Source organism: Curcuma longa, chromosome 13 (assembly GCF_044706935.1).
Source record: "Curcuma longa cultivar G26 ecotype Majalengka, Jawa Barat chromosome 13, ITB_CL_G26_1.1, whole genome shotgun sequence".
Classification (NCBI taxonomy): Eukaryota; Viridiplantae; Streptophyta; class Magnoliopsida; order Zingiberales; family Zingiberaceae; genus Curcuma; species Curcuma longa.
Window position 1 is genome coordinate 7,588,821 of NC_133873.1, and position 10,817 is coordinate 7,599,637.

Below are 10,817 nucleotides of genomic sequence, written 5' to 3' on the forward strand. Positions count from 1 at the left end.
AAAGAAATAATCCGTGGTTGCTTCCTTGCAGCGGATCCTCGTGGCCACAGCATTAAATTATATTTATGTCCTATCTGTCCGCGTTTCCCTGTCGTTTAACGCGTACACGTGGTCAAATGTCAAATTCTTTTATTTTGCACCTAAAATTTACATATTTCTCAAAATGCTATCAAGTTCCAAACCATCACAAACCCAATCAAAATTTTAAATCCTTTCCATTTCCTTATTTATTGAAATTGTTAATTTATGTAGGACAAAATTATGAATGGTCTTTTTTTTTCTCTCCAAATCATCAAAGATTTTTCCTATCACGCTACTCAGTCATAATTACTTAACTGTCCTTAAATTTTAATTATGTATAATTACTTAACTGTTCTTAAATATTATTTAGTATTATTATCTTCTGTCTAAATTATGAATCGATAAGACGCATTATAATAGTTATAATTTTGTAAGTACTACAATATAAATACTAGGTGACCAAATTGAATTTACGTAACAGTTATGATTTCGTATCTACTACAACGTGAATAATAAATATGCAAGATTAAATCTACGTCATGCAGTTACGAAATCGTAATTGCTACAACCGATATAGCAATTATGAAATTGTAACTATTATAACGTAAATATTTTTGAATATGTTATGCGTTATAATAGCTATGAAACTGTAACTGTTACAATTATTGTAGACAATTATAAAATCGTAACTGTTACAATGTGAATATTTTTAAATTATGTAGTGTAGCAACTACAATTTTGTAATTGTTACAATGCACATAACCGATTTAATTAGAATTTAAATAAAAAAAATTTAGATGGAAAATAATAATATTAAATAGTACTTGAAGACAATTGAATAATTATACACACGTTCTTTTGACTTTAATGATTCGAAGAGAAAAAAAAACACCCTTCTGACTTTTGCCCATTTATGTACTTCTACAAAAACAAGAATATGAAAACATCGGAGGGTGAAATGAAATTTTCCTAAAACTTGTATCGTTATAAATACAAGAGGAGGAAGCTTCAACAATGGCAGTTGGATCTGAAGGTTTCCTCTCTCGCACGAAGGTTCTTCTTCTCCTCTTCTTCTTTTCGTTTGGTTTACTCTGGATGAATGGATCGATCGATCGATTTCACCTTGCATTGTTCGACTTTTGTTTTCCCTTTAGATTTTCGCTTTACTTTTCCGGAGACGATCATGGTTCTGCTTTCTTGTTCGATCTATAAAGTCTAGTTGAATATGGCAGCCGGATCTGGAGCGTTTCGTCTCTCGCACGAAGGTTCTGCTTCTTCTTCGTCTCTTCTTTCCTTTTCTTTTGGTTTACTTTGGATCGATCGATTTCATCTATCTTGACTTTTTTTTCCTTTACATTTTCGCTTACTTCACCTGAGACGATCATGGTTCTGCTTTCTTGTTCGATCTATAAACTCTACTTGAATAGATCATTCGATCGAGGTGGATCCATCATCGTTTTGACTAAGATGATACTTGATCTTTGTGATTCCTTCAGAGTTCTATGTTTGTGTTATCGTCAGATCTTGGGCGTGTGCCTTTCAGTTTCATCTTTTGTTTGTTTCAATCATTTTATGAACGATCATGGATCTAGATCTGTATTAGAACAGATAGAAAGTTGTTTAGGAAGTATCTGATTTCTTTCATCTAATGATTTACAGCGGAGAAGAAATGGGAGGTGGAAAGGACAAGCATGATAAAGAAAGTGACAAAGGACTACATGGGCATGGATATGGGCACTCTGGATATCCTCCGGCAGGATACCCTCCGGCCGGATACCCTCCCCTGCCTGGGGCATATCCGCCCGGAGCATACCCACCACCACCAGGGGCATATGGATATCCTCCACAAGGTTATCCTCCGCAAGGTTATCCTCCGGCCGCATACCCGCCGGCGGGATACCCTGGTTCATCTGCACCACCACATCAAGGTATGTATGTTAAGCGATCTTTGACAGTAGATTGGTTCTTTCTCATAGCACTGTGATAATTGGCATGAGGTGAATGGTCAACTACATGTTTAACTAGAGTGTCGAAAGAGGTGTTTCGATACATTGACTTTGTTGTTCTTCACTTGTTCAAACTCATGATTGAATAGGAGATTTGAATACTTTCACAAGCTACCTTGCAATTCTCAAAACTTGAATCCTTGAAGGAGAGTCTAAACCACCATTATCCTCCCTACAAGTTAGAGAGGTCTTTCTTTTCGCGTAACGAACATTGGATTCGACTTATGTGATCATCTAACTTATGCATACTATTACCATTTGTTATGAACCTTCAGTTTGTTTCTCATAGCACTATGATAATTGGCTTGAGGTGAATGGTCAACTACATGTTTAACTAGAGTGTTGAAAGAGGTGTTTCGATACATTGACTTTGTTTTTTCTTCGCTTGTTCAAACTCATGATTGAATAGGAGATTTGAATACTTTCACAAGCTACCTTGCAATTCTCAAACTTGAATCCTTGAAGGAGAGTCTAAACCACCATTATCCTCCCTAGAAGTTAGACAGGTCTTTCTTTTCGCGTAACGAACACTGGATTTGACTTATGTGATCATCTAACTTATGCATACTATTACCATTTGTTATGAACCTTCACTTTGTTTCTCATAGCACTATGATAATTGGCTTGAGGTGAATGGTCAACTACATGTTTAACTAGTGTATCGAAACACCTCATTCAACACTCTCTTGCAGAAGAGAGTGTCGAATGAGGTGTTTCGATACATTTGACTTTGTTGTTCTTCGCTTGTTCAAACTCATGATTAAATAGTTGATTTGAATACTTTCACAAGCTACCTTGCAATTCTCAAAACTTGAATCCTTGAAGAGTCTAAACCACCATTATCCTCCCTACAAGTTTGGGAGGATAATGGTGAAAGGATTTGAATTCGGATTCAGATAAGAGCTTTGCTGGTGTAATTGTAAGAATAGATACCAATACAATAGCTACGAAAAACATCTTTCCAGTCCAACATCTTCCTTGTTTACTTTGGAACTCCAAGAATTTGTGTGTGACTATGAAGCTTATTTTTCTCAAGCCACATTACAACTTCCATTGTCGGTTCGCTTTGTCCACAGGGCACGGACCTCACATGGGGTCAATGTTAGCCGGTGGAGCTGCGGCAGCAGCTGCTGCTTATGGAGTGCACCATATGGGTTCTCATCACAGTGGTCATGGGGGCTATGCAGCCCCAATGCATGGTCACCATGGTAAGTTCAAGCACCACGGCAAAATGAAACACGGCAAGTTTGGAAAGCACAAGCACGGGAAGCATGGCATGTTTGGGGGAGGCAAGTTCAAGAAATGGAAGTGATCTCGTGTGCTCGGAGCTACAAGATGAATTACCTACCTCTCTACTTCATAGTTTGATGAATAACATGAAGACTGTTCGTTCTGTGAAACTCCAGTTTTTTCAGCTTTCAGTAACTCTGTTGTAACTCTTTGTTGGTTGTTTACCGTGAGGTTTCCCTCTTAATGTGTATTTCTAATATTGCAATATTATCTTTATCCAGTGAATTTAATGTCGAAAAAAAAAAACCCTTAATTTTAGCAGAGCAAAATAGGGTTATTAGAAATATTGATTAGAATTTTGACATGACATTCCACCTATAGTACTAAATAAAAAAAAGCCCTCTCTCACATGCGAAAATATGCGCATACTCTTATGTAAAAGGTACTAATCCGCCACCTTAGCAGCCTCACGCAATCGGTCCCACGACCATTTGTGAGGAGGTAAATAGAGAAACTGCAGTTGGTCATGACGCAAAGGATGCTGGAAGATATGCGCATACTCACACTTATCCACATTCATCTATTGTTCTTCTCAAGCCCCCGCCAAAGACCTAATTTGAACGTCGAAATGACTAAGTAGGCATCCCTAGCTCCATTTTAGCTCTCTCTCTCTCTCAAGTTTCATGACTCTCCATAGGGGCTAGCTATCCTTGGTTTTTTTTAAGCCAGAAGTGCTATCCGATGGCTCATCTTGTGACAATCTCAGACAGGAATAGTATTGTTATTGTTATTCTTGCCTAAATCTCTCATTTAATTTCTGAATTTGTCGGATGTGTTTATAGTAATTACCAAATCATAGTTGCTACACATGTTGTAACAGTTACGATTTCGTAGCTATTACAATGCAAATATTATATGAATAGAATTGAATCTATATTTTAGTAACTACGAAATTATAGTTACACGATGAATATTATCTTTATCCAATGAATTTAATGTTGAAAAGAAAAAAATTAATTTTAGCAAAGCAAAATATGGTTATTAGAAATATTGGTTAGCTTGAGTTGAATTTATATTAGTTGATGAAAGCAATGAGAGTTTGTTGAAAAGGAAAATTGTTGGTGCAATTGATCTTGAATTAGGTTAAGAATGATTTGAACATGGATGATTGAATATAAAATCAAATAGACCAAAGTTAATAAGATATTTGACAATGGAGAACTCTATGATGTAATTAACCTCGAGTTAATTTGATCAACATTGATTTGGATATGGATAGTTAAGCGAAAAATTAAATCAAGATTGATCGAAAATTTAACAATGGAGAAATTCAAATACATCACGATTAATTAGACATTTGATAATCAAAAATCCAATGACGAATTAATAAAACAGAAATCCAAATAAATCACAGTTATTCAGATACTTAACGGTTGGAAGTCCAATAAAAAATTGACATAAGAGATGAAGTCTAAGTGAGTCATGACTCATAAAAAATTGAACACTTGACTATTGAAAATCCAATAGGAAGTCAAAGATAAAGTCCAAATGGACTATAAAAGCCTAGACACTTGGCATTAAACATAAAATCCAATGATTATGTAAGATCAAATACTTGGCATAAGAAAATTCAAATAGGTTAAGATAGACTGAATATTTAACAGTGGTGAAATCATAACATATCAAAGATTGATTGAATACTAAAAAGTGATGAAGTCCTAACAGATTAAGGTTAATCAAATGTTAAACAACGATAAAATCTCATCAGGTCAAAGTTAATCGAATACTAGATAACAATGAATTCCTAACAGATTAAAATTAATTGAATGAACGAAAAATTTTAATAGGTTAAAATTAACCGAATGTTAGATTAAAAAAATTTTAATAGATTGAGTTTAATCGAATACTAGATAAGACAAAAATTCATCCTTGATAAGACCGAAATAGAAGTATCAATCGATTGTTAAAGAATAGCAATCAATTGACGACCCTTAAACCCCCGAAGTTAGGATTTAAAGAGATTTAAAAGGGTTTGTTATATGATTAGTTGATTGATGAATTTGATCAATTAACTAATAACGTTGTAGCAGAAACTTAATTGAACAATTCGATTAATGGATATTAATTAATTGATGCACAATAATAATTGACTGATATCACTGTTACAACAAATAAAAAATTTCTGAATCCACCTGGAAACTTGACTGATGCAACAATAATCAATTGATAAATATAACAATCGACTATTATAAAACAAAGTTGAGTAGGTAAGAATTGTTGTGCAGGTACAACGATAGAAATCAATAGAACAATTGACTCATAGTGACAAGCAATCAACTATTAGGTGACGATCAATCCTGACACAATGATTATTATAGAAGAATATAAAGAAGGATTTCGATATTGATTTTTAAATATTTTGGAGGATAATACTGTTGCATTTCCAGACCTCCAAAGGCAATACAAAGTAATTACAAAACGATCAAAGTAAGATATTTAAATAAATTATTATTTACTTTATATCTTATTTTCTCTATTGTATTTAGTTGTGCTTGTTTGTAAAAAAAAAAATTGTAAAAAATTTCTACGTCTCCAAAAGTATCAAACAAGGAGAAAGTTAGTAGATTATCACTAAGACGACAGACCATAGAGTAGAAACAAAAGATTTTGAAACCATGTTAAATCGATTTGTCTCTAGTTCTTATTTTGTGATATTTTCCATTGCGTATAACTAATAGACTAGCACAACAATTAACGAATGATGAGAGTTTTGAATCACAATTCACCCTTCTACCGATGCCATCGGTCCCAACAAAAAAGTTTGTAAACTTTGTGGACTCCAAGGCGAGGAGCACCATCGGAAAGATCGTATGAATAGATGATGAGGGGCATGCCCCATAACAATCCGAAACAACAACGAAGTATGCTACACGTAAATATATATAGATTATTTCAAATCTATGGAAAGGAAAGGTCTCGATATCTTTATTTAAGATCATATCAAAGGAGAGACCCTAACCTGAAAAACTAGTATGGAGAGTTCTTCATGCAATCTGAAAGAAAAGAAGAAAACTAATCAGTAGGAGCAATCATCAGGCTTTTGAACAATCAACTGAAACTTGAAAATTTAAATTGAAATGATAAATCATGTATGGTACCCCTAAGCGCTTCTTAATTCGATCTAGTAGCACTTTTGGATCTTGTCGAGTACATGTGTAGGCATCGATCTTGTTCAATTCCTATTCAACATAAGTTGGAAGTTAGTACATGTGTAGGCATAGATCTTGTTATATTCATAATCAATGTAATTCAACCTCAATCCACAATGCCAATTTTGGCCTGCCTTTGGTAACATCATAATTCTTCAACTCTGTTAAGGAGTACTGGAATCTTTCGATAAATGGGGCATATGCAATGTCAACCTAGAAAATAATAAGTTTAGACTTTAGACCAGCGAATACTGAAAAAAAAAAAACAAAAAACCATTGCCTTATAGCTTCCTTTCGTTTAAATGCCTAAACCATCTCTGATATAGAAGAAAAGTTATGCGAACTAGTTTTTCTTTTGCCCAAAAATTAAGAAATCAATTTTTGAAGTTGAAGATACTAGAACTCATATATATGGAGAATGTTTGTAACTGTTGAGTCAAATCTGTGTTTCAACTATAGTCTTAAACTGAATAAGATCTCTATGTAAATATGTAAACAACACAGACAAGTGGCAGTATAGGAATAAGATCACTATGGTAGACCTCATATTGCATTCTCAAAGAGGCTTATTCCTTGAGTGAACATGTAAACAAAACAAACAAGTGGCCTTATAGGAATATAAAATGGATTTCGATAAAACAGTGTGAAAGGACAGGCTATTTCATGTTGATTTAAAGAAGCAAACAGGAGACAGTTTTGAGCAAATCTATTGTTCAACACATCTAGTTTGTCCTGATTAAAAGATGTGGGCATTTGATTTCTAGTTGGTCATGATTCTGTCTAGGGCTAAAGATTTGAATTAGAATGTAAAACAAAGATACATGAAGCCCGAATGAAACTATAAGACACAGATGCATAACTAGAAAATTCAAATGTCCTCATTCAGATGACAAGAAACAAGGGAAAGGCAGGAATAAATGTAAATGAAGTTACATTACATGCAAATTATACAAGTTCATGTAGGTACTCACCAAACTGAATTGGCCTAGAAAAAATGGTCCATCATCAAACTTCGAAAGGGCTTCTTCTATTTTGTCATAAGCAGCAACTAGTGCAACCAAGTCGAAGCAGGTTAGTGCCTACTACATCAACTACATACAATAAGATAACAGAAATCAACAAGAATTCTAACTCACCGACTTCGTCGCCAACATCTCCTGGAGAAGGTAATGACTTGACATTGAGCATGCCAAAGTTATCACTGTATGAAAACAGCTCCTCTGCAAACTGCCTCTTCGCGGGATCCTAAAAACTCCCAATATAAGATATCAAAGAAACTTATTCGCAGGTAGTAGATCATCTAGAAATCACTTACATCAGGCAGTAATTTAGGACCCTCAAATGCTTCATCGATAAATTTAATCAGATCCAGACTCTCTCCTTTCACCTGATTGTTATGCTCCAAAGACGGCACCTATTGAGCATATCGTGATCTCAAGACCAAACTCGTATGATCAGGCACAAGCTACTAAACAAAAAAAAGCTAATCAAGGTGAATCGAACCTTATTCCCAGGATAAACCTTCTCCTTGTACCAGTCTGGCCTATTTTGCAGATCGATTCCAACCAATTTGATCTTCTCCTGCAACCCCTGCTCAAAGAGAACGCAGATCGGAGGAAACAATTAATTATACACCGTAATCTTTCTAAAAACATATTTGTCATCTTAAATTTGTCGCATCTGTTACATCAATAAAGAAAAGATACCTTGACATTCCTAACTATCCAGGTGCGTTGCGCAAATGGGCTGGTGTATGAAATATACAGCCTAAAAGCCGATCGTAAGAAAGTAAATCAACAAGTTTCCACTATGAACACGACCCAACGATAAAGATCCGGCCAAGGGATTGCCTGGTTGTGCCATCGAAGAGAGAAGGCGGTTCGGAGGACGAATTGAGGGGCGGAGGAAGTACCTCCTTCACAAAGCTGCGCAGATGCAACTCCGACATCAGCAAAACCTGGAGGCCACAAAGTGATCGAATCGAGGGACACAGAAAACTACGAGATTTGGAGGCTTACCAGGAAGACGCCGCCGCCGCCGCCATCGCAAAGACCCGCGACGAAGGACGATCAACCACTCCGATGCCGGAGCAAGTGAACGAGTAACATACAGAGCGAAGAGAAGGAATCGAGCGGCAATGCAGTTGACTGATGATTTAGAGTAATTTACCAGTTTACCCTCAGAAGCTTCTAGAGTGTCGAATGCGACTACCGTACGTTGGGTCATGGAGTGGTAATTGGCGGCGATTAATCTCTGTTTTTTTAATCAAGGTATTTAAAACTTCATCCCATTTAAAAAAATTTAAAAATATTGGATAAAAATCAAAAGACGTCTTAAATATCGTAAATTATGTAAATCATATAAAGATGTCCCTTTAATTTTTTTTTAAAAAAACATCCCATCAAAAATTTTATTTCTAAAATATTCGTTACCTAAAGATAGTTATTATAATACATAAAATTATTAATTAACTACTATAATATATAAAAATTACCGAATAGTTATTATAAAATTATTTTTTGCTTCTAACTATTATAACTATAAAAATTATTAAATAATTATTATAATTATTTTAAAATAATTTTGATTAAATTGATCATTATTAATTTTATCAAAATTATTTAAATTTTATTAAAATTATTTTAAATTAATCAAAATTATTTTAAAATAATTATAATTAAATCATAAATTATGAATCTTAAACTCTAAAATCCCTTGAAAATAATTATAGATAGTTACTAAAAAAAGGATATTAGGAATAACTAAGTTAAGCATATGAATGACTAATCATCTTGGATTTATTAAAATAAAATAACTAAAAATTATTTCACTGAAAAATGATTATAAATATACGATAATACCTTCAAATATTTGACATCCTTATAAAACACACTCTAGGAAAGAATTATGATTTATGAATATTCTCTTTTACATATAGATTATACTTGTTATAAGATTAAATGAGATCATAAGATTGACCATGTGATACAATTACATAATTTATAAAAACAACACAATCAAGGCCAACAGTGCGATTAAAGACTTCATGAAAATTTAAAAAAAAAGAAAAAATAATAATTTGATATTTAAAAAGACTAGTATTCTACTGTGTATTGTTATGATATATTGGGTTGCAAGGGTACAAACATAGTCCCACATCTAAAGTACATGGAAAAAACCATGGAGTTAAAAGGATGGAAAGTATCTCTATTGGTATGAGGCCTTTTGGGGAGAGTCCAAGAACAAAGGCGTGAGGGTTTAGGCCCAAAGTGGACAATATCATACCATTGTAGAGATATTTTGATTTCATGGGTACTGACAAGTGGTACCAGAGCGAAACCGCTCTTCACTGGACTAACCGTCGGATGAGCCATGATCCAGATCTAACCATATGGTTTGAACCTTAAACAAAGGAAGTGTGTGCTCCCGTGTCTGAATCAAGGGGACCAGACACCAGGTGAGAAGTCCTAGTAAAGTCGGGTGGACCGAGGGGCAAAAAGTCCTAGTTGTGACTAGGTGGGAAGTCCTAATAGGTCGGGTAGACCGAGGGGCAAAAAGTCCTGGTGGGTCTCCTTTGTTTGAGGGGGATTATATTGTTGGGTTGCAAGGGTGCAAACATAGTCCCACATCTAAAGTACATGGAAAAAATCATGGAGTTAAAAGGATGGAAAGTATCTCCATTCGTATGAGGCCTTTTGGGGAGAGCCCAAGAACAAAGCCACGACGGTTTAGGCCCAAAGTGGACAATATTATACCATTGTGGAGATATTTTGATTCTATCGGTACTAACATGATAAACTCCCCTCCCCTTCCCCATAATTCACGTTCTTATCAACGAAGAAGAGGAAAGAGCCCGGCAGAAAAATTAAAGTCATGATGGTTTAGGTCTAAAATGGACAATATCATACCATTATTAATTCTATCGGTACTAATATGATAAACCCCCCTCCTCCCCTTCCCCAATTCACATTCTTATCGACGAAGAAGAGGAAGGTACAGTCGATATAAAATTACTGATGAAAAAGCAAAGGACTACTACGTCGAACATTGACAAGAGAGGAAAAAAATTACGATATCATCAACGGCTAAGGTTTTTGAGAGATATTGAAAAGGAAAGAGTTTAATCAACAGCATATAATTAAAAATAATAATTTTAAAAATCTAAGATAAATGAAATAAAAATAATTTAATATTAAAATCGAATAATTTTTTAAAAAATAAATAACAATAAATCTAAAATATTAAAAATTATGATCCCAAACTGAATGTTATCTTTAAAAAATTAAATAAAATAAATATTAAAAATAAATATTAAAAATAAAATAAATATTAAAAATTATGATCCCAATCT

The 10,817-nt window shown here is 34.3% G+C and overlaps 2 protein-coding genes across 7 annotated transcripts; one reads left to right on the forward strand and one right to left on the reverse strand.

Moving 5' to 3' along the window:
- The first annotated feature begins 1,039 nt into the window (after nucleotides 1–1,039).
- Nucleotides 1,040–3,524, forward strand: LOC141843743 (uncharacterized). Of its 4 annotated transcripts, none has more exons than XM_074731776.1 (3): nucleotides 1,040–1,074; nucleotides 1,689–1,949; nucleotides 3,104–3,524. In XM_074731776.1, exons 2-3 carry the CDS (start codon nucleotides 1,691–1,693, stop codon nucleotides 3,337–3,339), a joined length of 495 nt encoding a protein of 164 aa, XP_074587877.1. In that variant the 5' UTR covers nucleotides 1,040–1,074; nucleotides 1,689–1,690; the 3' UTR covers nucleotides 3,340–3,524. The 4 variants fall into 4 exon arrangements, with proteins under 4 accessions (XP_074587877.1, XP_074587875.1, XP_074587874.1 ...); XM_074731774.1 differs by having other exon boundaries at nucleotides 1,044–1,074; nucleotides 1,681–1,949; XM_074731773.1 differs by lacking the exon at nucleotides 1,040–1,074 and adding an exon at nucleotides 1,115–1,286.
- A 2,480-nt stretch (nucleotides 3,525–6,004) lies between these two features.
- On the reverse strand, nucleotides 6,005–8,574 carry LOC141844104 (protein IN2-1 homolog B-like). 3 transcript variants are annotated; one of them, XM_074732104.1, is made up of 11 exons: nucleotides 8,485–8,574; nucleotides 8,317–8,391; nucleotides 8,173–8,233; nucleotides 7,970–8,056; nucleotides 7,782–7,880; nucleotides 7,603–7,711; nucleotides 7,438–7,514; nucleotides 6,572–6,679; nucleotides 6,416–6,496; nucleotides 6,277–6,310; nucleotides 6,005–6,183 (listed from the first exon to the last, which is right to left on the reverse strand). In XM_074732104.1, the coding sequence occupies exons 1-10, from the start codon at nucleotides 8,508–8,510 to the stop codon at nucleotides 6,302–6,304; spliced, it is 732 nt and encodes a 243-aa protein (XP_074588205.1). In that variant the 5' UTR covers nucleotides 8,511–8,574; the 3' UTR covers nucleotides 6,005–6,183; nucleotides 6,277–6,301. The 3 variants fall into 3 exon arrangements, with proteins under 3 accessions (XP_074588205.1, XP_074588204.1, XP_074588206.1); XM_074732103.1 differs by lacking the exon at nucleotides 6,005–6,183 and having other exon boundaries at nucleotides 6,185–6,310; XM_074732105.1 differs by lacking the exon at nucleotides 6,005–6,183 and having other exon boundaries at nucleotides 6,185–6,310; nucleotides 8,317–8,423; nucleotides 8,485–8,570.
- Between the last annotated feature and the right edge of the window lie 2,243 nt (nucleotides 8,575–10,817).